The 27,517-nt window shown below is 42.2% G+C and overlaps 1 protein-coding gene and 1 pseudogene across 2 annotated transcripts in view; one reads left to right on the top strand and one right to left on the bottom strand.

Moving 5' to 3' along the window:
* Positions 1 to 27,517, top strand: part of CRYBG3 (crystallin beta-gamma domain containing 3) — a 130,876-nt gene that overhangs the window by 13,383 nt on the left and 89,976 nt on the right. Inside the window, exons 2-3 of the mRNA XM_084875401.1 lie at positions 7,340 to 7,406; positions 25,131 to 25,561. Of these exons, the coding sequence (XP_084731527.1) occupies positions 7,340 to 7,406; positions 25,131 to 25,561 (498 nt within the window). The remainder of the gene's footprint in view (positions 1 to 7,339; positions 7,407 to 25,130; positions 25,562 to 27,517) is intronic.
* On the bottom strand, positions 7,768 to 8,414 carry LOC311618185 (ubiquitin-conjugating enzyme E2 L3-like; annotated as a pseudogene). Its single transcript has one exon. The product of its transcript is annotated as a ubiquitin-conjugating enzyme E2 L3-like (transcript).

The following is a 27,517-nucleotide window of genomic DNA, read 5'->3' as shown; positions in this document are numbered from 1 at the left end:
CCCAGGTTAGATTCCGGCCAAGGGCATGTGCCTTGGTTGCAGGCACACCCCAAGTGTGGGGTGTGCAGGAGGCAGCTGATCGGTGTTTCTCTCTCATCGATGTTTCTAATTTTCCCTCTCCCTTCTTCTCTGTAAAAAAATCAAAAAATATATTTTAAAAATAATAAATAAAAGGTATGAGGGAGAGGACTTGGGAGAGTAGAGCAGTTACTAATGCCCTGGATGGGTAGACAGCTCAGGTACACATCACACACACCGCAATTCTCACTCTGTAGCCCGTGGTTGAGCCGTGATTGTGGTCTTGTTTTGAGGGCATGAGATGAAGAACAGGAAGTAAATTAGCTTCAAGGAAGACACCTAAATTATAGGAGAGCAGCCAGCACGTGAGGAAAGGGCTGTCAGAAGAGTCTAAGATTGCAAAGCAACAGACTTCATCATCACGCCTATTACCTTTCCTCCCTCCCCAGATTTTCTCCAAGGAGTTCTGAAATTCCAGTGCCAGATGTTTGAGCTAAAACGCATGCTGTCTGATTGCTGCTTTTAGTTACCTTTTAATTTGGAGCCAGAAATAGTGCCATAACCACCTGTTCTGTATTCTGTTAATGGCCATTAAAAAGACACAAGTACTGCTCTACTGCTGGCTGTCACCATTTAGGAATGGACAGCTTTCCAGATGGTCATTTGTAAATCATCAGTGTGGTCGTCTCTGCCATAGAGACTGTATGGGGCTCAGGACGGTGCAGAAAAGTCTGTTTGATCCATGATGAACAGCAGTATGTCGTTGGGCAAGGAGAATGCTAGGCTAGCATGTAAAGCTGTGTTTCTAAGAAACACATCCCCAGAGTAGCGTAGATGGGCCTGAAAGCATGAGCAGACCCACACAGGAGGCGTGTGGATAGAGTCATGTAGTGTTTACAGACCTCAATGAAGTCTGAGAGGATGGAGTCTAAGGGAATAGAGGATGGGCCCAGAGGTGACCTCAGTAACTTTAAAATAAGGGACAGAGTTTCTGCCTCTCTGTCTTGCTGCACTGGTGTGAATGCTGATTTTGAGTTGTTTCTTGATCATATTCTGTTCCTTTCCCACAGAAGCCTCAAGGATAGTATACCTATTTCTTTTCCACTCACCTTCCTGTTGAAGGATATGGGATTTTAGATCTGGCTGAGAGCTGGTCTGACCCTTTCAATTTGCATGTTGGAAAAATCAGATCCAGAGAGGTGCGTGTTCCTAAGGGGCCGTCCCTCAAACAGAGACATCCTCTTCCCCTATGTGTCTATTTTGAGTTTTTGCAAAGCATTTTGCTAATAAAGACAGTGGGAAAGAGAGTGAGTAGGTAAAAACCCCTTCTTGTTCCATATTATTTTTCCATTTAGTCCTTTCGCGTAAAGTCACGGACTGAAGTATGAATTGATCACACTTCAGGGAAAGCCAGGCTCTGGGTTTCATCATAGGAGTTGTGTCAGTGGACTCAGAGGTGAGGAGCAACTTGCCAGGAGGGGAAGCCGTGGAGAGAGATGCTGCCTAGTAGACCTGGTCCCCAGAACCAGCAGTTTCATGTGATGGAGAGATTTGCCCCAATTCCCTGTCCCTATCTCCAGCAATATTGCCAGCTCCTCCATGGCGGTGGAAGTGGAGGTTAGGGTGGGAAGTAATTGCAGGCAGCTGAGTGGGATGGAGAGGCAGAGGGAAGAGAGATCCACAGCAGAGGCGCTGGGAGTGGTGGGCAGGCCCTGGGACAGTGGAGATGTCAGGGCATTCCCGAATCAGGGACTACCTTCCATCCGTGACCTGGTGTTTGGGGGTGCTCAGAATGACTGCCAGTGATGGCAGCAGCCCCAGAGATTGCCTCCTTTCCGGAAATGGCAAGGAATCTCCCACGTCTGTGGAGAAGCGGGCAGACCCCGGGGAGACTGGTACAGAAGCTGTATTCAGTCCTTCAGCATGTCCAGATTTTTCTGACGCTGTGAGGAAAGGCAGGGTAACAGGCACCCCCAACGGCGGTTCCAGGAGGGGGAAGAGGGAAGAGCTTCCTCCCTCACTGCCTCCGTCCTCCGAGTGCAGGACAGGCACTGCTCCTGTCTCTGTGGCTGTGCGGGAGTTGTGTCTGACCACGCGAGGCCCTGATGGGCGAGGCCGGCAGAGCCCTGTGCTGGGCCCGGCCTGCGGTGTGCACTGAGGACGGGGTTTCTCCTTGCTGGCCCCACGCCGTGCCTGCCGTGCTCAGGTGCTCCTCGGGGCAGTGGCTCTTTGCTGGGAGGACCAGGAGCTCTGCCGGACTTCGGTGTTGGGAGATGGGCGAAGTTTCACGGGAATGAGTTTTCTAAATCACTGATATCTACCTTTGAAGTATCAGCACACACATGCAGATATTAAATGGAGAGCCTCTGACCAGATCCTTCTCTTCCCTATACAGCTCTCAGCTGTTGGTTTTAGCTGAGCATAGAAATGTGGTCAGAGGGCACCTGCATCAGAGCAGCCCAGGGGCGGCGGAGTCCCTGAGCCCCTCGCCAAGTGTATCCTTGACAATCGGGCCCAGAAATCTGTTTTATAAACACAATTGCCCAAGGGGTTGTGGGGGCATCCAGATAGGGGTTCTGAAGGAGTGAGGACACGGGTTTTGTCTGGTATGACCACTGCTCCACCCCTAGCACCAAGAACAGGGCCTGACACCTAAAGAGGTGAGTGAGTGAGTACACGTAAGTGTTTGTGCCATTCTCAGCTGCTTCTCTGCAATGGGTGAGGGAATCTTGTTAGAACTTAATAAAAACTAAGAGTATAAAATACTGTAAGTGACAGAATAGGGGCTCTCTTTTGTGTAAATTCTTTGAACTGTAGTATGTTATATGCTCCTTTTTCCATGCGCCGAGGTTTACTTAGGCCTGGCATGAAGTAGGTAAATGCTTGACGGCTGTACTTTGGATTCCTGGTGTTCAGCTCTGCTCTAAATAAGGCCGCTTCAGAACTGAGGAGCTTCTGTGTTACTTTGACCTTGATATTTAGCTGGGTTATTTAACAAGATTAATTTCCAAAGTTCTGTTAGCTAAGTAAGATGGAGCTATTTAAAAATGCAGGGTGGCCTTTTTGTGCCTACGTGTGGCTGTGAGTGCTGCCCCTCACCCCCTGCTATGAGCAAGTTGTGAGCTTTCTAAAAATACTGCTATTGAACTGCTCCCAGGTCCCAGAGGGGGGTAAGCTGTGAGAACAATAGAAATGCCTTGTCATCTTTCACAGGGTTTGAGATTATCGGGATTTGAACATGTTTCTCTTTCCCTCGTATTTTTAAGGGTCTGAGAATACCACTCCAAACCTTTGATTCTCTTCTGTTATATTTTTTTTTAACCAAGCATATATCTAAGTATCTATTGTCTAAAGTATCTTTATCTACTCTCTTCTGATTTTTTGGTATTTTGTTTTTAAATCAATTGAAAATTTCTTCCCTTGGCTCCACTTTCCTCTTTATTCCTTTAGAGAAAGATGATGCAGAATATTAGTTATAGTACATTCTTTCAAGGTGTGTGTGTGTGTGTGTGTGTGTGCATGTATATACGTATGTAGACATATACGTGCACATACACTTCATTAAGAAGAAGAGAATAGTGTGTATTATTACATTGTTCCCAATGGAACAGTGTTTTCTGATTAAGGTAAGCAGGCACAAGTGAAGAACCTCTTTGATACCAATTATTTTTTTATTAACAAAGGATAGTTGACTGCCTTTATCATAACCAGGCACAAGGCTAGGCTCTGAGCTGGAGACATGAATGTTATAGTTTCTGAATTTAATGGCTTCAAATTCTAGTTAAACAAAGGACAACCAACCATTGTGTTAAAGAGCAGAAATGGTCCAACCAGCATGGCTCAGTGGTTGAGCTCCGACCTGTGAACCAGAAGGTCAAGGTTCGATTCCCGGTCAGGGCACATGCTTGGGTTGTGGGCTCAGTCCCTGATGGGGGGGCATGCAGGAGGGAGGTGATCATTTATTCTCTCATTACTGATGTTTCTATCTCTCTCTCCCTCTCCCTTCCTCTCTGAAATTAATAAAATATATGTGTGTGGTGTGGGGGGTTTAAAAGAGCAGAAGTGTATGTATGAGAGGTAGTAAGAGTACAAAAAGAGGAAAATAGAACTAACTTGTGAATTGTAGAGGGTTAGAGTTGGACAGGGTGGGTCAGGTTGTTGCAGAGAAGAAAGTGGCTTACTGGCATGTGAGTTTGGCATATTCTAAGAATGGGGGAGGGGTTCTGTGAGCCACATCATGAGTAACTAACAGTATCTAAGGACTTCATTTTATTCATCAACTGGTAGAGACTTGCTGAAGGGTTTTTTGAATGGCAGAGTGTAATGATCAGATTAACAGGAAGAATGGGTTGAAGTGGGGCAGTCCGGAACATGCCAGAAAGCAGGTTAGAAGGGACTCTCATAATCTAGGAAAGAAGTGGAGAAGCTCTAATTAAACCAGTGGTTTTTAATTTGTCTTTCTTTTAATCCTCACCCGAGGATATTTTTCCCATTGATTTTTAGAGAGAGTGGAAGGGAGGGGAAGAGGCACAGAGAAGAAATATCCATGAGACAGACACATCAATTGGTTGCCTCCTGCACATGCCCCAACTGGGGCCAGGGATCGATCCTGCAACCGAGGTATGTGTCCTTGACCAGAGTAGAGCCCAAGACCCTTCAGTCTGCTGGCCAACACTCTAACCACTGAGCACCGGCTAGGCTGGAACCAGTGATTTGTATAGCTAATCCAGCATTTTAAAATGTGTTTTTTGCTTTAAAACTCAACACATTTTGAAATTTTGGTTTAGCAATAGGATTCGTGAAACTTATATACAATTTAAGTTTCAGATAGTTTTATGAGGTGTCAGGTATTAACTTCTTTGGGTGATTTTTTACTTTAAATTCTTCAGCTATTGGTAACTTATGTGCTGACCTACAACAGTGGTTTTCTGCTATTTGGTGTATGTTCTTAGCATGGAAGTAATTACAGCTACTTGAAAATACTGGGTTCTGCCTTAGCCCGGGTTCCCAAAGCTGCCCTTTCTGCAGAGCATTTGTATTGGAAAGAAATTTTTACCATTTCATTTACAATCTCACCAAGGCAGTAAGTTTCTAGAAAGCCCTGTAAATACTCTAGATAAGCAGAATTTCAGGAATCTGAAAGCAGAAACTAGGAGACTGAAATGCTTGTTGCATGTAGATTTTAGGTATGTTGTGTAAAATTGCTTCCAGTTAGATAGTACACTTATATCATCAAGGTCAGTATTATTTTTTAAATTATGTCCCAAATCTTTAAAATATGCTCTTTTTACATGTACTTTGCCAATCTCTTTTATTTTAGCTCAAGTAGACCAGTATTGATTGACATTTCATTTTTTTAAAAAATGAATTGTAAACAACTGTGGCAAAAGATAGGGCTAACAAAATAGAAAACAGAGATAAGAATCCATTTGCTGTAAAAATAACTATTTAGACATTCTTACTTTATAGTTATGCATATGAATATAGGTCTCAATTCTGTATTGTACAATATTATTTTATTTTCTACTTTTGTCTCTGTTTTTTCCTGTATGATTTCCTTATGTTAACACACAGTTCTTATCTTTATCTTGTTTACATGCTTGCTTTTCTTACTGACTTTTTAAAAAGTTCAGAGCATAGCTCTATCTTTTTAGCCCATCTATCCCTACAGAGCGTCTGAGACCCAATGACGGTTTAATCCGTTATATTTTCCAGGTGTTCATGATCATCCTAACTTTTCTTTGTTTTGTTTTGTTTTGTTTTGTTTTTATCACTACCATTTGTTCCCTGACTCTGCAAACTGACCTGGATTTTATGGGTGGGAAAGCTAAGGAGCATAAATTGCATCCCCTCTTTCCATTCCATCTGCATTGTGTGGCCTTTATCTGATCTGAGCTGTTGCCACCTCCTTTCCATCCCCTCTGCACCAAGCCCCAGGATTCCATGGTTTTCCAGTTCTCTCACTCCCCTGCTTTAGGCTTGTCCCTGCCTGAGTGCTAGTAGGACAAAGGTCACATTTTGTCACAGGTCAGGCAGGTTCTTCATAGTCTGGCATCCACTAACCTCTGGTCTCAGTCTCTTCTCTAGCCTATCACGAGTCCCTGTGCTCCAGTTTTATATTAAAAACAAACAAAACATGGTTTTCAAAAAATGCCATGTTCTGTATTACCCCCTGCCTTTGTACCTCCTCTGTGGGCACTTCACTGAGTACACAGTTGTTCCTTGATTCCTCTGTGGTCCATAGCATTTTGTTCATTCAGCAGTTAAAACTTGTACCAAACTGTATTATTAGTTTGTGTATCAGTCCAAGTTTTACAAAGCCCCTGACCTACTTGTTCTTATACCCTCCAGGCCAAGCACAGTTCCCAGCATATCAGTCCCCAGATACTCTCAAGAGTGGAGCCACTTAATTTGTCTAGGGTAATAAAAATATGAAAATAAGATAACATATAATCTTAGAGATACAAATGTTTAGGCCTAAAGTGCACATGTGCTTAATAGCCACAGTAGTTTATCATGCCATTTGAAAGGGCATCTGTGAAAGTATTCCAAGCAAGACAATTAAAATGGACTATTTGGAGAATCAGATCCTTCGGGAGCCACTGGGGCACATCAGGGGCTAGATAGACCTGCATCTGTTTTGAGTAGTCCGCAGCCTCACTAGGTGACCCCACGTGATTATAAAAACCTGAGTAGAAATTTATTTCAAATAACACTTGGCATAGGCATTCAAAAAAAAAATCAAGCTATGGAGAACCTTAATATAAATAAAAGCAAAGAGTGCTAATCTTTCCAAGATTATGATAGTTGTACATTGGTGCTCATTCCTTTGATGCTGATTATCAACATAAGAGAATAGAACACACAATAGCCTCACAAAAATTTTGAAGCCTGGATGAGCATTTTTTTTAATTTAAATTACAGTTGATAAATAATATTATTATTTTCAGGTGTACAGCATATTGGTTAGACATTTATGTACCTTACACAGTGATCCCCAATAAATCTAGTAGCCCTCTGATACCACACATAGTTATCACAATCGTATTGACTATATTCCTGTGCTGCACTTTACATCCCTGTGACTGTGTTTATAACTGGCAATTGGTACATCTTTTCCTTCACCTTTTCTGGAGGAGCACTTTTGAATGTGTTTTTCAAGTGTAGAAATTCAAATCAACATATTCTTAGTATAACAATTTGTATATGAATCTTTTGAGCATTGCACATAAAGAACCTTTCAGTGTTTTCTTTCAACATAGAAACTGTCTGATTTTAGTAATTCTCTATTTCAAAGGAAACTGTGGTTTTTATTTTTCAGTGTTGAAAATGAGCCCATGAGTACAAGTCAGAAAAAGGAAAATGTACTTTCATCAGAAGCAGTAAAGGTATAGTTTTAAATACATGTTTTATATCAAGCAAATATTTTTCTTAATTTATGCTCATTCTTACTTTTAAATTCTGTCATCTCATTTTATAATCCCAAAAGAGCACTTTATGTGGAAATCCAGCCCAGCTCTACCAGACATTTGCATCTGGGGGTGGGATAAAGGTGGGGGGGAGAAGGGCACTGAGGGAGTTGAAAGAGTGGGGGGTTCTTATCCCAGCTCGGCCACTAACCGGCTGTGTAGCCTTCAGCTGAGGCGGTTAACTTCTCTGTGCCTTAGTTTTCTAATCTGTAAATTGAATCACAGCCTCTTTCTTTCTTTCTTTTCTTTCTTTTTTTTTTTTTTTTTAGAACATCTTAAATTTTTAATCCTTTCTTTACAGGTTACCTAAGACCACTTTTGATTAAGAAAACTGTAGAAAGTTAGTAACAGCCACAAGCAAACGCCAGGTGGTGGCCATGTCAATTTTCCACAGAATCCTGCTTAGCGGGGTGTCTGAATGCACTGCTCAGGGTCTCTGCTCACATTTGCTGGAATCAATCTTGGGAGATTTTAGTCCACAGGTCTCTTTTCCCCATATTTCTTTGTAAACTCTTCAGCATTCTTACTGATTTTTTTACAGTCCTTAGAGTATTCTTCAGCGAGGTCAACCCGAAGGGGGTGCTCAGGCTGGGGTCACTCACCAATGCTCTGAGAGACTGGATTACTTGGTCGGTTTTCGTTACTGGCTTCCAGTTTTCAGCACTAATTACTGGCAGACAGACCTGTCCCTTTTCATCGATGTTGGGGTGATAGATCTTTGTTTTAAATGTGATCTTCGGTGGTTTGAATGAGTGTTCTGCTGGAAAGTTGATTTCGATTCTGAAGGCCCCTTTATCATATGGAGGGTTGTCAGGAACAATAAGCCCTTGCCAAATCAATAAATTAGCTTCATCAACCTGGACGTTATGTCATTCCACATTTTCGGATTTCTTCAAGCTCCGTCATCAGCCTCCTGCTGGCCGCCATCTTGGATCTCCACAGCCTCTTTCTTTAGGGAGATTTTTTATTTATGTTGTGTTTTCTCAAATGCTGCTGACAACTAAAGATGCTTTTGAAGGTAGAAGTTAACAACATGTTCTCACATGTCATTAGTATGTAATGATATATTTGGTCATATATGATTTGTGACAGTCAGGCAAGGAGAAAGTGATTTTCCAGGGATTTTAGGGTAGCTTAGTGTGGTCAGTGGAAGGACCAGAAAGTCATCTGAATTCTTCATTACCGACATGGGCTCTCTTAAACATTATGTAAGGTCCAAATGCAATAGATATGGTCAAGATAAAGTTGTTTTCGTTCTTTAGTCCTGCCTTCCCCATCATTGTAAGCAATATAAATATTATTTGAAAGGAAAAAAAATCAATATCTGGGTGTTTATTTTTTAGAACTTTAATGAAAGAATAAATCAGGATCACCTTGCTTCCCTTATCTTTCTTCATTCCTTTGTGAGTTTGGCTACAAAATCCTGTCCCCAGGTTTTATAATATCTCCCCTCTTCCCTCTTGCAGTCATTTGTTAGCCAACCTGCTGGTTTATCACTGCACAGACTCTATAGCTTTCTTTCTCACCTTTTCAAAATTCTCACTTCAAATTCAAAATTCTCACTTGCAGTGCTATACATGCAACCTTGCCCTTAAATGGCTTTACAGGAGGTGTTACTTGTGAGATCTCAAACTTCGAAATTTCTTTGGCTACCAGCTCTTGTCATTCCATCTCTTAATCCCTCATAGCCTGTGTCCCCACTCTTTTTTTCTTTTTTCTTTTTTTTGTTAAATATATATTTTATTGATTTTTTACAGAGAGGAAGATAGAGTGATAGAGAGTTAGAAACATCGATGAGAGAATCATCGATCAGTTGCCTCTTGCATACCCCCTACTGGGGATGTGCCCGCAACCAAGGTACATGCCCTTGACCGGAATCGAACCCGGGACCCTTCAGTCCACAGGCCGACGCTCTATCCACTGAGCCAAACTGGTTTCCGCTGTGTCCCCTGTCTTGTTCCCTTCTCCCCTCTTGGTGTCTGCTTGTTTCTCTACTCAGCCTGTAATGGAGAGTGTACTACTTCAGCTCTAATCTCACTGTAAAAAACTTCAGTCTTCAAACTTGGCCTTCAGACATTAATTTCCAGTAGTGCTACTTTCCACCTGCAAATTTCATCAAGAAAGCCAAATCTCTGTGGATTCAGTAAGTACATATGGTGGGTGAATATAGGGGCAAGGCCTTCATGATTATAGTCTTTCCTGTCCCTTCTTAATATCTTGTTTTGAGTGCCCAGGACAGTTCAATGTGGGATCTGGGCCCCAAGTAAATATGACTCACAGTGATGAGTCTGTTTCTCTTTATGGTTTGAGGCCTGTAAGGTTACTGATACCCGGGCAGTCCAGCTAGCCTGTAATAGAACAGGCTCCATGGAACTCTCACGGGGGTAGCCTGAGCATTTGGCCAATGCATCATCTCCAGACATCATTCCATTTTTAGTCACTTATATGCTATACAGTCGTGCGCCACTTAATGGCAGATACATTCTGAAAAATGCATCATTAGGCGGTTTTGTCATCGTATGAACATCACAAAGTGCACTTACACAAACCTGGATGGCAGCCTTTTGCACACCTAGGCTAAATGGCATAGCCTATTCTAGGCTACAAACCTGAACAGCATGTTACTATACAAAACATAAGATTAAATCAAGGTCTATCCAAGATTATGTAATCAGGATATGTAAACACCACATGAGATTGCTGCCAGCATAATATGACATACTCTGTTTTTGTAAATATTGATTTAGAGAGGAGGAAGGGAGAGAGAGAAACAGAAACATTGTTTTGTTGTTCTACTTATTTTTGCACTTGCTGGCTGTTTTTTGTGTGTGCCCTCCCTGACTGGAGACTGAATCCGCAACCTGTCATACCAGGACAGTGCTCTAACCAACTGAGCTACCTGTCCAAGGCCATGACATCCTTGTTTACAGCCACCTTTTCTTAAATAAGAAGAAAGAATGCACTCTAAAACAACAATAAAAAGTATTGTAAGTACATAAGCCAGTAGCCTAGTCATTTATTATCAAGTTTTATGTACTGTACATAATTGTATATGCTGTACTTTTATACAACTGGCAAAGCTTACAGCAGCATCACCACAAACACGAGTAATATATTGCCAAGGCTACAATGCCAGGTGATAGGAATTTTCAGCTCCATTATTATTTTACAGCATCACTGTAGTAAATGCGGTCCATTGTTGACTACAGCACTGTTACTCAGTGTGTGACTATACATATTTGCTGTTTTGCTAACATTAGAGCTAGTTGTTATACTTGCACCTGCCATTCCACTGTAATATGAATATCTTTTATATTAGGTTTTTATATCTAGTTGGCAAAACTTACACGTAGTCTTCATTCTACCTTTACTTCTCTGTGGGTTCTACAACCTTCTGTTGCAGCTTTAGACTCTTGCTGCTTTCATGTCTACTGTTATTTAAAAGAGGGACAGGTTTTAAAGCTCTGCTCCCTTCTACCTACATCAGAGGAATAGTCATCCCTTTCTCCCTTCCGAGGCTACACTCCCTGAAGACCCCACAAGCAGTATTGTTCACATAATTCCTGCCTTCTCTTGGGCCTTGCCTTGACTGCATACATCCCTCTATCTTCACTGGCTTCTTCTATTTCTTTCTAAATATATAAAACACAATTCTTCTGTGGTGGGTTTTATTGTTTGATTGTGTTTTTTTTTTTTCATTTTAGGGGTCTGGGTTTCTTTTCCGTCTATTTTTTCTTCTTCACTCCTATCTGTTACCCAAACATTTCTTATGAAAGTTAGTCTTAATCACTGTTTAATTCTTTTTTCTCTCTACCCAGCCTCCACTATTGAATTCTTAAAGCTTTTTCTTTTTTAATCTTTTATGGTGCTATTTTATTTTATTTTGTTGTTGCCAGAATCACAGATGTTTCCCATGTTCTCTCTTTTTGCCCTACTCCATCCAACCCCTGCCCTACCCCAGGCCTTCCCCACGCTATTGTCTGTGTCCATGGGTGATGCATATGTGCACATATGTTTTTTGGTTAATCTCTTCCTGTGCCCTCTTCTCCCAAATCCCTCCCCTCTTTTCCACAGTGGCTGTACCGGTCTGCATTTCTACCACCAGTGGCATACTGTACTAGGGTTCCCTTTTCTCCATATCCTGGTCAACACTTAACATTTGTTGATTTGTTGATGGCAGGTGTGAAGTGATACCTCATTGTAGTTTTAATTTGTATCTCTCTGATGATTGGTGACCTTGAGCCTATTTTCATGTGTCCATTGGCATCTGTATGTCCTCTTTGAAGAAGTATCTATTCAGGTCCTTTTCCCATTTTTTAATTGGATTGTTTGTCTTCCTGGTTGTGAGGTATATAACTTCTTTGTATATTTTTTTAATTATACCCTTATCAGATGTATCTTTGGCAAATAGGTTTTCCTATCAGTAGGTTCTATTTTCATTTTGTTCATGGTTTTTTTTGCTGTGAAGAAGCTTTTTAGTTTAGTCCCACTTGTTAATTTTTTCCTTTGTTTCCCTTGCCCTAAGTGATCTATCCTTGAAAATACTTATACATGAGTGTCTGAGATTATACTGCCTTTTGAAAGAAATATAATGTTTTTATTGATTTCAGAGAGAGGAAGGGAGAGGGAGAGAGGCATAAAGACATTAATGATGAGAGAATCATTGATTGGTTGCCTCCTGCATGCCCCCTATTGGGGATCCAGCCTGAAACCCAGCCACGTGCCCTAAGCGGGAACGAACCATGACCTCCTGGTTCAATGTTTGACCAATGAGCCACACTGGCTGGGCTTTAATGTCTTAATAATTTCTGACTCCTGCCTTTCCCCTAGTCCCCTCAGGTATGGGAAACCTAGTACTGTCCTGGCACATTTGTTATATATACTCAAGTAGTTGTTAAATGAGTTAAGGTCATTCCATGGATCTGGTGGCTTCTTGTTAACCACATTCAATGGCTTTTACTTTTACTTTAAAAAAAATTTTTTTTTATTGATTTTAGAGAGAAAGGAAGAGGAGAAGAGAGATAGAAACATCAATGATGGGAGTGAATCGTTAATTGGCTGCCTCCTACATGCCTCCTACTGGAGATCAAGCCCCAAACCTGGGCATATGCCCTGACCTGGAATCAAATTGTGACTTCCTGTTTCATAGGTTGGCACTCAACCACCAAGCCACATCAGCTGGCCGGTCTCCCCATGACTTTTCTTAAGTTCTTATTTTATCACTTAGAACACTTGATTTCCCAAGTCTTGCTTCCTTTCCATAAACTTTGTTTTTTATCTTTGCTTCCATATTGTACTTTCTGGTTTCAATTCCTGCCGCTGGCCGTTTCCTTCTGTTTCCTTCACTGATTCTCTTCTGGCTAATTTTCTATTGATGTAGATGTTTCTCTAAGACCCTCAGCCCTCCTCAATGTCAGTCTTCTAAAGTAATATTTTAGAATGTCACTGCTTCATCTTTTGGCTCTTAGATCTCTACCCATCATCCCTCGTGAACTCTAGAATTGATTGTCAGCATTTCAGCCATTTCCATACAGATGGCTTTTGATATCTCAAATCCAGTCTGCCCAAATGTCTCAGTATCTTCAGAGGTGTTCTCTCTCTCTCTCTCTCTCTCCATATATATATATATTCTATATAATAAAGAGTTAATATGCTAATGGTCATGACACCCTCATACTGTAATGACCATTCAGCAGGAGGCTATGTGCATGTGTGTGTGTGTGTGTGTGTGTGTGTGTGTGTATACATACATATGTATATATCCTATATAATTAAGAGCTAATATGCTAATGGTCATGACGCCCTCATACTGTAACGACCATTCAGCAGGAGGCTATGTGCATGGCAGGGCAAAGCTGTTGCCTTGCTCCGGAGACAGGGCAGAAGCAGGGAGGCACCAGGAGGAGGCGGGACCATCCCGATGCAACTTGCAGGACCAAAGGCAGGGCTTGTAGCAGCCAGAGAAGGCCAGAGGGGTCAGGGTGGGGCCAGGTGCCCTCCAACTCTGGATGAAGTTAGGTGTCAAGGCGGGGCACATGGCTGGGCGGGGCCACACAATTCCTTTAATATAGAATGTATATATATTAGAGGCCCGGTGCACAAAAGTAATGCACGGGGGTCCCTCAGCCCAACCTGCACCCTCTACAATCCAGGAGCTCTCAGGGGATGTCCTACTGATGGCTCGGGCCCACTCCCCGTGGTTCTCTGCTCTCTGCGGGCCTAGAGGTTTCACTGCAGCCATGGAGATGAATCCCCCATGCCCTGCTATCCATTCTCTGCCTGCCTCACCATGCGCCATGGGAAGGAAGCCTCAATGCCCTGCAGTGTGCTCTGTCTGCCAGGCCTGGGGGCTTCACCGACACTGACACACTAAGGAAGCCCCCATGCCCTGTTGTCCAGGTTCTATCTGTGGGGCCTGGGGGTGTTCCCGCCACCACCTTGCTAAGGAAGCCCCCAAGCCCTGCTGTCCTGGCTCTCACTGCTGGGCCTGGGTCTTCCCCACTGTCCCCACGCTAAGGAAGCCCCCAAGCCCTGCTGTCTGGGCTCTGTCTGCCGTGTCTGGGGGCGGATCAAGCCTCGCTGCTTGGTCACCCCCAACCTCAACGAGGCTGACAGGCCCAGACACTGCAGCAGCGGTGGAGCTGGGAGGCTGGATCTGTCCCCTCCAGTGGCTCTCCCAGCCTTGCTGCTTCTGCGGACAGGCCGGACACTCCAGCAGCGGGGCCGAGGGGACTGGGCGCTGCCATCTTGTGGCAATGGGGGCCGCCATTTTTGTTGCGAAGTGATGGTTAATTTGCATATTATTCTATTATTAGATAGGATATTTGGTTGGGAGGCAGAAGTGATGGAAGGTATGGAGGATTGTTAAACTGCCTGAAATAAGGAAGAACTGGGCTCACATACTTCATCTGGAGGGTTTCATCCACACACTTTACTTTTAACCCCCCCTCTCACACTGCCTTCAGAGGGGTTAGTGTCCTCGGTAATGAGCTATTTCAGGTTGTCTGTGGGTGGACTGTTTGGTGTATGATCAGAGTCCCTGTTGCAGACACTAGAGTGGAAGCATTCATCGGTCAGTTACTGGACTCCATCTGCCTTCGCCTTCTAAACCTTTTCATAAATTTCTTATCTGCCAATATCTACTCTCTTCCTCTCTTTGTACTTATAGCTTACTATCATTTTAGAGTGTTTTGAAAAGAAAATAATGTGTGTGGTTTACTTATAGTGTTAATCAGAATTTTTATCTCTTTTTATAGTGGAAGAAAGTGAATCTCAGATTGTCACTGACAAAACTCACACTGTGGGGGAGGCGAGAGAATTCAGATGCAGTTCTATACCATCATGTGTCCCATTTTTTAACATAATTTGTAAGATATATTCATAAACTAAATTTGTCAAAAGGAAATCCTATTGAAAAATTAAAAGAACTGTGGAGTAAGTCGGTTTTCAGAAATGAGTCATGAGCTAAATAAAGTGAATTAAATCTGGACCATAGGTTATAGATTCTCCAATACAGACCTAAACAAATTGATAATGATTAGGTTTATTCTCAATAGCTTGGCATCTGCTTTATATGAAATTTAACTCTCATCCCACTTTAGAATTATTGCCCATAACTAATCATACAGCTTTGTGAAGGTTCTGGCGCCTTATGAAAACCAGTGGTTGATATTCCTGCAATGTTTCTATGGATGGATCATCAAGAGGTATCAATCTAGTGCACATTACTGTTAGAAATTTATGATTCATAACACTTATATTTTATCTTCCCATAAGTCACTTACTGCAAAGAACTACATTTTTTTTTTATTGTTGCCACTGTTTATTGATATATAAAAATATGCCTGACTGATATGGTTCAGTGGTTAAGCATCAACCCATGAACCAGGAGGTTGCGGTCAAATCCCAGTCCGGTCACATGCCTGGGTTGTGGGTACGATCCTCGGTAGGGGGTGTGCAGGAGGCAGCTAATGGATGATTCTCTCATCATAGATGCTGCTCTCTCTTTCCCTCTGCCTTCCTCTCTGAAATAAATAAAAATATATTTAAAAATTAAAATAAATTAATACAGAATAAAAATAGAATTGTAGTTCAAGATCATCTCACAGAGGAAAAATAGTCACTAATTGTTCTTTAAATTAATGTCTGTGTTGAGAGTACAATACTGTTTAGTAAGATGAACATATTTAATGTATGCATCTGTTCATATTTTGATTTGTATAACTCTTCTTTCCTTATTGGTCCTTTTCAACTCTTTGTCAGCCAGAGGTGAAACGGAAGTCAAATTAAATGTATTAAATGTTCTCTTGGTTAGGGGAAAATTTGTTACTGAACTAATTTTAAAAAATTAATTATGACCTTAATAAGTGCTTGCTGTTATTTTTCTTAATGATACAGATATAATAGCAGCAATATGACATCAATTTAATACAGAGATTTTTCGTTTCTTTTTTCAAGCACACAAACACTTTAAAAAGTTTTTTTTTCAATTATAGCTCTGGCCAGTGTGGCTCAGTTCATCGAGCATTGTCCCATGCACCAAGAGGTCACTGGTTTAATTCCCAGTCAGGGCACATACCTGGGTTAGGGGATGTGCAGGAGACAGTCAATCAATCTCTCTCTCTCTCTCTCTCACCCCTCCCCCCTCCCTCCCACTCCTCCACCCTCCCTCCATCTCCTTTCCTCTCTCTCAAAAATCAATAAAAACATATTTAAAATTATTTTTCAACTACAAATTCTTAGAATTCTGTGTATAAACAGATTCAGCAGAGCTGCCCTGGTTCTGATAGGAATGAGTTGCCTGGAGCCCCACGTCAGCCACTATTCTCTGCCTCCGCCACATAGCACTTTTGGAGCAGGTTTAAAATTTAATGTACACTCATGGGAAGAGCACAGTCTTTGGAATCTGACATATGTGGGCTAAAATGCCAGATATGTCAGGTGGCAGCTTTGTAACAATGAAAAATATACTCAACCTCTCTGAACTTTGGTTTGCTGATGTGTAGTGGAAGGTGCTCAGTCCTTATTTCCTAGGAATGTTGTTGAATTAATTGAGGTAACAATGCACTGTGCCTGAGAAGTAGGAACTCTGGAACAAGCTGTCTTCTTGCCATAGAAAGTCTGGCTGAAACTTAGCAGTAACTCTTTGCTTGAGGGTGGTACTGATTTTTTCTGGATGAACAGTATAGAAATCAGCTATTAGAAACATTGATTCTCTGTAATATTTGAAAAGAAGGCATGCGAGAAGGTATACATTTTGAACTTTAGCTAGAAGTCCAAAGTTTGTACAGTCTGAGTGCTGTCAGGATGCCTGAGGTGCAGACTGCACTGCATCACTGCGGTTCAGATGGCGAGGGGACAGCCAGGGCTTCATCCTGTCAGTGTGGCTGGTGCCAGTCTGGGGCCTTGATATCTTGGACTTGGGGGTGTTGGATATATTGTAGGGTACCTGGTTTTGATTTGCAGCAGCACCAGCCTATCATAGGCCTAGAGTGGTCCTACTTGGTGATATAATGGAATCTCTTATCAAAGAGGAAACTAGATGAGTCATGCACATACTCTAGATTTCTGGGAATAAATTCACCTCCATGAGTGCCAGGCATTGAGAACATTAAAGGGGACTCAAAAGAGCTCACATAGAATTAAAAACCTCTTATTCTGGCCCAGTGTTTTTGTTAGAGAAATCTTTATGCCGTAACATGAAGGAATGACTTTTCCCTGTTATGTGATTTTGTTCCTTTCTCTTCTCACCTTCCATACCTGCCCTTAGAGATTTGGTTGGTACCCACTCCTTAGCCTATGACAGTGGTCAGCAAACTGCGGCTCACAAGCCACATGCAGCTCGAGAGCCGCTGTTTGCCGCTCTGTTGACTAATGAGTTTGCTGACCACTGGCCTATGACTGAGCTCATATCTATCCATCCACTCCTGAGCTTCAGGGAGATAGAACCAATTTGTGGATTGGCCTTTCTGGGAATGTTACTGGATATGAGATTGGACATACTCAAAAACCTGAATTTCATGTATTTCATCTTAATTTTCTTTTCTTTTTTTCTGAATTCCCTATCCTGCTAAAGTGTGCCACGAGTTACTGAATCTTCACATCTGGGAATGATTCTACAACTTTTTTCCCTTCCCTTGTGCCAAGGCCCATCAGCAGCCCTTCTTTCCATACCCATTGCTACATGTAGCTCAGACTTTTCTTACTTAGATCAGCAGTTTCTACCTATTATCTTCCCCTGACACATATGATAGATGAGTGTCCTGGGTCACCTGGGGCTAAGGGTGCTTATTTAGCACACAATATATAACTGTGTCATCTTATCGGAAATTACATGGAAATGAAAAATTGAAAGTAACACCATATATATATATATATATATATATATATATATATATATATATATATATAACCTTGATTCCATTCTACAGCATTTAAAAAAGTGAGATTTTACCTCTTTAACTAATTTTGTAACAAATTACTGTGGCATCTCAGCACTGATCACAACACTGGTGTCATGACATACAAGTTGCGGAAAACTTATTCGTTCTGTGAAATGATAACCACTTAGGGCAAAATAGGTGACGGCCAATCTGCTTACCTGTTCTAATTTTTTAGTGAAAAATAGTTATGTGATAAAATGATAATGTTATCTTTCAAAGCAAAATTACTTAACAGGAGGGGGGGATAAATAGCTCATTAATATTAGTGGTAAAATCCACTTACTGAAAAATGTTTTGAGGCAAATATGTTGGTATTCTATATGGAATTAACCAGACAACCAACTGCAAACCAAATTCATTATGATAAAGGTAAATAAAGAGTAATTTTTATTCCAAAATTTAACACTACATAAACTATAGGTAACTTAAGAGATCAGTAATAATAAACTGATAAAAACTTACCTCAAAATTGAGGAAATTTCAACTCTTGATGGTAGAATTTCAGTTATTAACAAATTTGCCAATGTGTTGAAGCCAGATGTCTTAGAAAACAAACTAGAATTCTCTAATAAGCAGCTGGTTTTTATATACGAATACCAGATTTTAGTAACTGTTAACAATTGTAGGTAATATTACTATTCATGATGAGAGCATGTGAAGTTGTTGCCTTCACCTTATGGTGGCGGCAGGGAAATCAAAAGATCTTCAGGGTGACCACTGGAAGATCATATCTAGGCATTTTCCGTTCTGAAAAACTTAAGCTGTAGTAGGAATTTCCTAGTCAACGAGGGTGAGAGAGAAGTGGTGTCAGCAGTAGGAACAGCATGTGCACAACCATGCTATGGTCAGAGTGGGAGGGGAGGAAAGAGGGCGGAGTGGGGTGCGGGGGGGGGGGGAGAGAATGAATAAGAGTGCATGTGATGGCATTAGACATGCAGGCATAGTGAGGTACAGGAGATGAAATCGGGGAGCACAGGAGCTAGATCCACTGAGACCTTGAGTGCTGTGTTGGAAGTTTGATTTTATCCTGAGGGCTCCTGAGGCCTTTAGGATGGTCACATTGGAATTCTAACCGATCGCTCTGGCCTTTGTCTGGAGTTAGATTGTGGGAGTGGAAACAAGGAAACACGTTAGGTCCCTGCTGGCAGTCTTCTGGGGGACAGGGCATAGTGTCCTGATGTTCTGTGTGACTTACTTAACTAATGGGAATGTTGTAGTTTGCAGAAAATGGAAGAAGAGAGACATATCGTGGTCACGGTCCATTTGGGAGGGACTGAGTTTGAGGTTCCATGCAGGTGGCTATGGAAGGCTGGTTGATAGCTAGATGCACAGGCTGAGCTGGGAATACAGGTCTGGGAATCATCTGATTAACCAGATCTGGGAAATGATATTTCATGAGAAGATCATGAAGGTAAGTCAGGACCGGGCTGGAGATCAGAGAAGCACGATATATAAGGGATGGCTGGAAGAATGCAAACTTGAAGGAGATAGAGTATAAGGAAGAACAGAGTGATGATGTAGGAGCCAAAGGAAAGCTAGTTTTCAGGAAGATAATCAGTCTCACATTCTGTAAGCGCATCATGTAAAGCCAGGACCGAAAAATTACGTCATTGAGTTATCAAGTGGGGCAGTGTCTCTGAGAGAGATAATGGTCACGGCACGTTGAAGAGGAAGCCAGAACTCTGGGGCTTGAAGAGTGACAGGAAGGAAAGGGAAAGAAGATGGCGAGGGCTGCTAACTCCTGTTTAGGTAGGTTGGCAGTGAAGAGAGGGAAGCTGCATGGTGGGTTTACAGAGGGGCAGATGCTAAACTCGGTTCCTGGGCAGACAGGAAGGATTATGAAGTGGTGCCATGGTGGAGGAATTAGCCGTGGTGAGGAGTCCTTCCCCCTAGTTGTGAGGGTGAGCAAAGGACTTACAGGTGCTGCAGCTGTGGTGCAGGTAGGGGGGAGGGGGAGTCAGAGCTGGAGGGAGTGTCTTCATGAAACAGAAGCTAGGACCCTCAGCTGAGCAAGAGAGTGGGCCAGTGGAGGAGGTATCGCAAGGGATGTGGGAAAGGTTAAAAATAGCTGCTGTGGAGAATGGGGGAAGATTGCAGACTGGTTTTCAGCAGTGCTGTAAATTGTGAATTGCTGGCAGTCTAAATCTGCATAGCTGTGCATATTCCTGTGGGTTTCTAAAGCAAGGCTCAGTCACTCATATGGAAAAGATCAAACTGGAATTTTTCTGGGTGGGGATGACCAAGGGACAAATAAAAGAGGCTTTGAGGTTATTGGCCTCAAATTGGATGTTTGGATAGAGAAGGTAAGAACATTTGTAGGAACTGGAAGGGACAGGGTAAGAAAGGACAGACGGTGTGAAGAGGTAGGAGAACTGGTGGGTACACCTGGACAGTGGGAAGGAGAGCTGGGAAGAGGAGAGGCTGTGGGCATAGGAATGCCTGCACATGAGGGTCAGAGGTGAGGGTGGTTATGGGCACGGATAGCTCAGGGTTGGCCAAAGGGGAAGCAGAGGCATAGTGGAAGTGGAGGTCATTAGAGCTGAGGGCTCTGGGAACTGGGTTAGGGTGTTCTGAAGGATCATCCTTACTGTGGACATGAAGGTAGAGCTTTAGGGATGACCAAGCCAGTACTTGAAACAGTAAAGGAAGAGTCACCTGGCCCCTCCTGTTTTCCACACAACATGCTTTTTCCTTGATGACACTCTTAATCCCTTGACCTTCTTGTCCTTGTTCCCTGTATAGCACCTGCCACCTGCTAGAGGCTAATAGAAGAGGTGACAGACAGATGCCAGTTGGGCCCACAAATCAGTTCTTACGTCACTGGAATGGAGGCTCTGTGAGAGCAGGACGTTGGTGTATTTTCTTACTGCTGCATCTAAGCACCTAGAATAGTGTCTTGCGGTTCATTATTAAATGAGTGAATACTTTAAAGTTTACACTCACCTGAACTGCTGCTGGCATACCTGCTCTCAGCCTGGCGTTGCATTTCCCAGAAACACTCTCCCAGGTCTCTGGGCCCCAGCTCGGCCGCTGTGTCGTCCCTCCTCTAGCTCCTCATCTCTCCTCTCACCTCACTGAGGCCAGGGCCACCGTCAGACCTTCCTCATCGTCTTTGTCTTTTCTGCTTACAAATTGCTGACTTTAGCCACTTTCTTACTGCTTTACTTGGAAAAGGAAATGTCCCTGTTCTGCAAAGCTAATACTGTCCCTTTATTACAAGTAGTATTAGATACACGATGTAATGTTCAGATGACGTATCACAGAACTGTACACTTGAAACCTATAATTTTATTAACCAGTGTCACCCCAATAAATTTAGTTAAAATATATGTAATACTGAAAAAAGTGTTAGAGACTATAGTGGTCTCTCTCATTAACTGCTTTTCTTTCTGGAACCTCTCATCCTTCTTTCTTACACAGCAGTCACTCCCTCCAACAGCTATAGAACTCATCCACAAAACAGGAACAAAAAGCCATTTTTTGTGACTTGAATTTTAAACTGTCATCTCATGTCTTTCATTTTTTTTCTGGTTAAAAACATTTCTCGCCAAAACCAGTTTGGCTCAATGGATAGAGCGTCAGCTTGGGGACTGAAGGGTCCCGGGTTCAATTCCGGTCAAGGGCATGTACCTTGGTTGCGGGCACATCCCCAGTAGGGGGTGTGCAAGAGGCAGTTGATCGATGATTCTCTCTCATCGATGTTTCTAACTCTCTATCTCTTTCCCTTCCTCTGTACAAAATCAATAAAATATATTAATAAATAAATAAATAAAAACATTTCTCAAATGTGTTCCCTTCCATTTGTGGGCTGTTCCTGTTTCCTTGCTACTTACTCACTGCTTACCACCCTGAGTCTGGGGCTGTGCTCACGAATTCCTGAGCTGTTAGGACTTTTTCTCTCCTGCATTCCTGGGGCTTCTCTATACTCTTCTTTCCTTCATTTATTAATCCAACAAATATTTGAGCATTTTTGACTCTTATTGTCAGGTGCGTTTCAAGGTATTAGAAATACTGCCTGATTGTAACAGACAAAATTCCTTGCCCTTGTGGCTTTTACATTCTAGAGGAAGACACCAGGTATTTAGTAATATGTGTATGTATTTGATACTAGCAAGAACAAATAAAAATAAAGCAGAGAGCGGAGATAGGCAATTTCAGAGTAGAGGGGTTTATTAAAATAGGGTAGCTGGAGAAACTTCAAATGAGGAGATAAATAAATGACTGTATTTCCTTGCATTGGGCACAAAGCAAAGAGAACAGATGAATTTGGACCTGGTAGCATTACATTACAATATATGGAATAGGAAGGAAAACATTTTAAATTCCTAAGATACATATGCCTTCAACGGTAGCTTTTCTATTTTATTTGCAGAATGCCGACATCTTTGAGAACAATTGGAATCAATGTTTCACTAGTGTTTGCTTGAATCCCAAGTGCTTTTATTCCGCTCACTCTCCGGAACAATGGCAGACAGCCCTGTTGGCAGGCGACACTGGCCCTGGCTGGTGGCAGGCTGAACTTCATTGTTGTCTAAGCGGAGGGCAGCGAGCAGCTGTTTCAGATCAAACTTAAAATTTTTAATTACATAAATAACGTATTGTGTTTACTTGGAACAACAGTACTCTTTTATGCTAGTTTTTGTTTCTAAATTTAGATTTAGAACTTTTTGGTTGAGGGGATTTTAGTTATTGATAAAAATTTCTCATAAGATCATTGAAGACTAAGCAACTAAGACATTTTAGGAAACTGGAAAAAAGTTCTCTGTAGTAAACTTATGATATAGGAATTCTGGAAAAGCAAAGAAGCTAAAAGTTTAGGGGAAAGAGAAACCAGTGATTTCTCTATCACAGTTTAGAAACTAGTCTATTATACTTTGAAAGGAATTGTCAAGTGAAAATAATTTAGGCAGTGAAATAAATACTCTTTTAGACAGTAATTTTTTGTCTTGAGATTTTATTGATAGTTAAAAAATGTAATCTCCTTGTTCTCTTAATTCTCCCTTTTTAAAACCATTGCCCCAATTTTAAAAGACTTTGTGAATCTCTAAAGCTTTTAAAGAATATAGGGCTCGGCAAAAGTAGGTTTATAGCCAAAACCGGTTTGGCTCAGTAGATAGAGTGTCAGCCTGCATACTGAAAGGTCCCAGGTTCGATTCCATGTCAAGGACATGCACCTTGGTTGGGGCCACATCCCCAGTAGGGGGTGTGCAAGAGGTAGCTGATCGATGATTCTCTCTCATCAATGTTCCTAACTCTCTATCCCTTTCTCTTCCTCTCTGTAAAAAAAATAAAAATTAAAAAATTAAAAAATATATATATATATATCAAGTATATATTTTTTTAAAAAGTAGGTTTACAGTTGTGAGTACAGTTTATTCTTGTACTATTATTTATTATTGTATTATTTCCCACATGAACAACTGTAAGCCTGACTTTGTCCTACCCTGTATTTATGACGTAATGAGTAGCTACCTAGGATGAGCAGCCATTCACACTATTTATAACAAAAAAATCACGGTTCTATTGGTGTAATAGTGTTAGTTCATTTGGCTCAGGGAGAAATATTTTGGTGGAATTAAAGGGAATAAAGGACAAAAATGTGTATCTTACATGAGCATTTTCCAATATCACCCAGCATATCTTGCCCTGCCACCCAGAGAGGCTGTTTGTGCAGTTTGTGTGAGGGGAGAGCACAGCTAGTTACAGTGTGGGCTCCATAATGACAGAGGCTGGCTGGAGGGGAGAGAGAGCAGTGGGACCAAGTTCCAGGTGAAACCAGTAAAAGGTGAGACTTTTAGTGACCTCAGACGGCTGGTGATATTCTAAATGTAGAGACTCACACATTATGTTAAGGTCCTTACACAGAGAAAAATGCTATGTATTTACTCAAAAAAATCCTGACGCCCAGGGTGGGAACAAACTTAAAATATTGTTTGCTCAAAATTAGTTTCCTGGCTAATGGGTTCTGTACATTCCCCAGCCTCTCATACGCTAAGTTTTATTAGTGGTCAGTGGAACACTCCTTTAAACTACTTTCGAGTTTGGATTAAAACAGGGAACGAGGTGAACAAATAACATTATAATTATGATGCTGTCGCCTTCTTGAAGATCAACTCCTTCGTCATGTGAACCTGCAGTGCCCCAAGGTGGTTTTTGCCTTGGTGTCCTGATATTTGTTTTGAGTCACACTTGAGCTTTCCTTTTATAAGCACTAGCGAGCATAACATCTGACAGATCCTGTCGGGTGCACATTCCTTTTACAAGTGGGCGAGTGAGCAGCTTGGAAGGCGGGGTGGTTGGTATACTGGCCTGAAGCTAGTGAAGCTTTGGGAAGAGTGCGATGCCACACCCGCCTGATCTCTGATAGAGCGGTTTACTCTTTCCTGACAGGATGCATGGATGCGTTTGTTTGATAGTACCTAGTTATGGGCAGGTAAAATGCACTTCGGGAAGTGTTAATCTCTGCAAGAATCCCTGTGTTGTCCATGGTTTGCATTAATGTGCTTATCAGAACTTCGTGTTGTACCATGAAGAGCTTTCCTCTGAGTTGATGTGCCATGTGGCTGTCTTTCCTCATCTCCTTAAGGAACACCTTTCCATAGCGGGGAAGCTTCGTGGGTTAACACAGTGCTGAAGTGATGAGGTCTGCTTGGGTGTTATTTGTCTAATATACCGAGTGTTTGAAAATAGTGTCCATTAGCTTTGTAATAATTAAGGCTATATTTAAATACACATAAAGTTTGTCAAAATCTGTTCCTTTACTCATCTCTCCATACTTAAGCCCTCACTCTTCTCTTTTTGTGCCCCGACCTCCAGTCATATTAAACACAAAGGGGGAGAGAGAGAGGAGAGGGAAGAAGATGCACAAGCATCACAGAGTCACTTTGTAGGTCTCCTACAGGGGTCACCTCCTCCGGGAAGCATCCCTGAGTTCCGCCTCTGCTCTCACGGCCACCAGAGGGGGCGGGGTTTCCCAGCTGTGCCGTACCTCTCTCCGCAGACACGGACTATGCCGCTTTGTTAGAGTTTGCTGGCTGTGCTCTGCAGCAGACTGTAAACGTCCCAAGGGAGCAGGAACCACCAGTCTTATTCATAAACACGTCCCTGGGTCCAGCACAGAATGTGTCATGTAATGGGTTATCAGTCAGTCTGAGTTACTGTTTAGTGATGATGCTTGTGACTCTCTGTTTTGTTTCCAAAGGTTCCCCAAAGTGAGCACAGAAAGAACCATGCTGAGAAGCTAATCACTCTTCCAGTGCCAGGAGATTCCAAAAAGCCCAACGACCTTCCCAGTCCCACTTCAGATGGCAAAGCAGGAGAAGGCGACCGGCAGCCAAAAGAAAGCTTTTTTCAGTTTCTTGGTAACTTATTCAATATCTCTGGAAAAGCATCTCTCGCTGAGGCCAAGCAGCCCTCTCTGAAAGATGACCATGACAAAACTGAGAAAGACCTGCCAAGTCCCAGGGAGCGCCCCGAGGAAGGGGTCGGGGCGGACAGGGAGGTGTCCAGGGGCCCCCCGGGGCCCCAGGCCCTGCCGGCCGGAGAGCCCGAGTCCAGCTCGGCTGCGCTCTCCGATGCCTTTTCTTTGGATACAACACAAGACAGCGAGCAGGAAACCGGTGACTTCATAAAGTAAGTTAAAGCTTTACTTGAGCCAAAATCTGCACTTTTGGACCTAGCTTTTGAGCCTAAGCTGTACTATCAATGAAAGGGATTGGAAGAAGTGTCTTGTAATGTTCCTGGTAGTAGGTAAAAAAGTTCTATGATTCCGTGTACCATACATGTAATCTAGGGCCCTTTGAGCTATTTAGTGACACTAATACCTTTTGTAGGTGCTGACTTTGTCAGCGAATAAGATTTACTTCTAATTTAAGACTTCCTTGAATAGGAGTGTTTTCTGTTGTCTGAGTTGTTCCTGTATTAGAACAGGCAGTGTGTTCAGTGTCTTCTTTGGGGAACAAATATGGTCCTAAGATTTGTATTCATACTCTGTCAGTATCTTTTCTTTGTGGAATATAGGTTCAGAGGTTCAGAGAAGAAATTGAATGGGCTCTTTCCCTAAAACTAGCCTTATGAACCTTACCCACAACTCCAAGAAACTGAAATCTTACACAGATTCAAGGAGCATTTCACCACCCCTATGTTCTTTGCTTGATTAACAGTTACTAATTTGTTTTTCCCTGTACTCAGATGAGCTAGAAGGAATATTTTATTTTTTAATTTACAGTTGATATCCAATATTATATTAGTTTCAGGTGTACAGCATGGTGGTTAGATATCGATGTTTTTCTTTCTCTCCTTCTCCCTTCCTCTCTCTAAAAAATTTTTTTTTAAATATATTTTATTAATTTTTCATAGAGAGGAAGAGAGAGGGATAGAGAGTTAGAAACATTGATGAGAGAGAATCATCAATCAGCTGCCTCCTGCACACCCCCTACTGGGGATGTGCCTGCAACCAAGGTACATGCCCTTGACTGAAATCAAACCTGGGACTTTCCCGTCTGCAGGCCAACGCTCTATTCACTGAGCCTAACTGGTTAGGGCTGGTCTTCATTTTTATTTTTTATCTGAAACTGGTGATTTATTGGAGCCCTCGGAGGTTTCGGCTCTCTAAAAAAAAATTTTTTTTTAATTCCATTGTGCCCTAACCGGTTTGGCTCAGTGGATAGTGTTGGCCTGCAGACTGAAGGATCCCAGGTTCGATTCTGGCCAAGGGCATGTACCTTGGTTGCGGTCACATCCCCAGGAGGGAGTGTGCAGGAGACAGCTGATCGATATCTCATCAATGTTTCTAACTATCCCTCTCCCTTCCTCTCTAAAAAAAAAAAAGAATAAAATAAAAAGAATGTATAATTAGAAACAAATGTCCAACAACAAAATTGAATTGTTCATAAAGAATTGTCTGAAACAGTGCTATTGAAGATGTGGCCCTGGATCAGCAGCAGCAGCAGCCCCTGGGAAGCATTAGAAATGCAGATTATCAGATCCAGACCCACTGACTCAGCATGCCTGGGAGTGAGACCCAGCAATGGGCTAACCCCTCTCCAGGTGATTTTTGTTCCAAAGTAATTTAAAATGGTGGGGATTTTGAGCCTGTTCTATGGGAATTGGGTAGAATGGAAACTTCATGCTTTTTCTTCTTTGGTTTTGATTAATAGGTCATTAAACAAACCAACAAAAAATTAACTTCCATGGCTGAAAGTCTTTTTAAAAGAACAGTTTATTAGACCATTGTTAGCAAAAAACAAAATACCTGTCTTGGGGCATGGAGCCTAAAGCACCAGCAGCATGGCTAGGTAGTAAAGACATGTACATTATCTCTGAGTTTGTAAGCACTTTTATACATCAAGTACGGGGAAGGGGAAGAAAGATGCACGCCATCTGAAGGAATGTACATTAGCAGTAGGAAAGGGGTGGGAGGAGGTGCAGAGGGCAGCTCTCGGGTGGGCACAGACCACTCCTGGGCTTGGTGGTGGGCATAAGTCTGGAAAGCCCTCGTTTAGGCAGGAAGTGGAGGCTCCTGGGGATCAAGGGTGCCTGACTAAAATTATCTGTGGAAATAACAACCTGGAATTTAATCCAAAGTTC

This window comes from Pipistrellus hanaki, assembly GCF_964339955.1.
Source record: "Pipistrellus hanaki genome assembly, chromosome: 2".
In the NCBI taxonomy this organism is placed as follows: Eukaryota; Metazoa; Chordata; class Mammalia; order Chiroptera; family Vespertilionidae; genus Pipistrellus; species Pipistrellus hanaki.
This window is presented reverse-complemented; position numbering and strand designations above follow the sequence as displayed.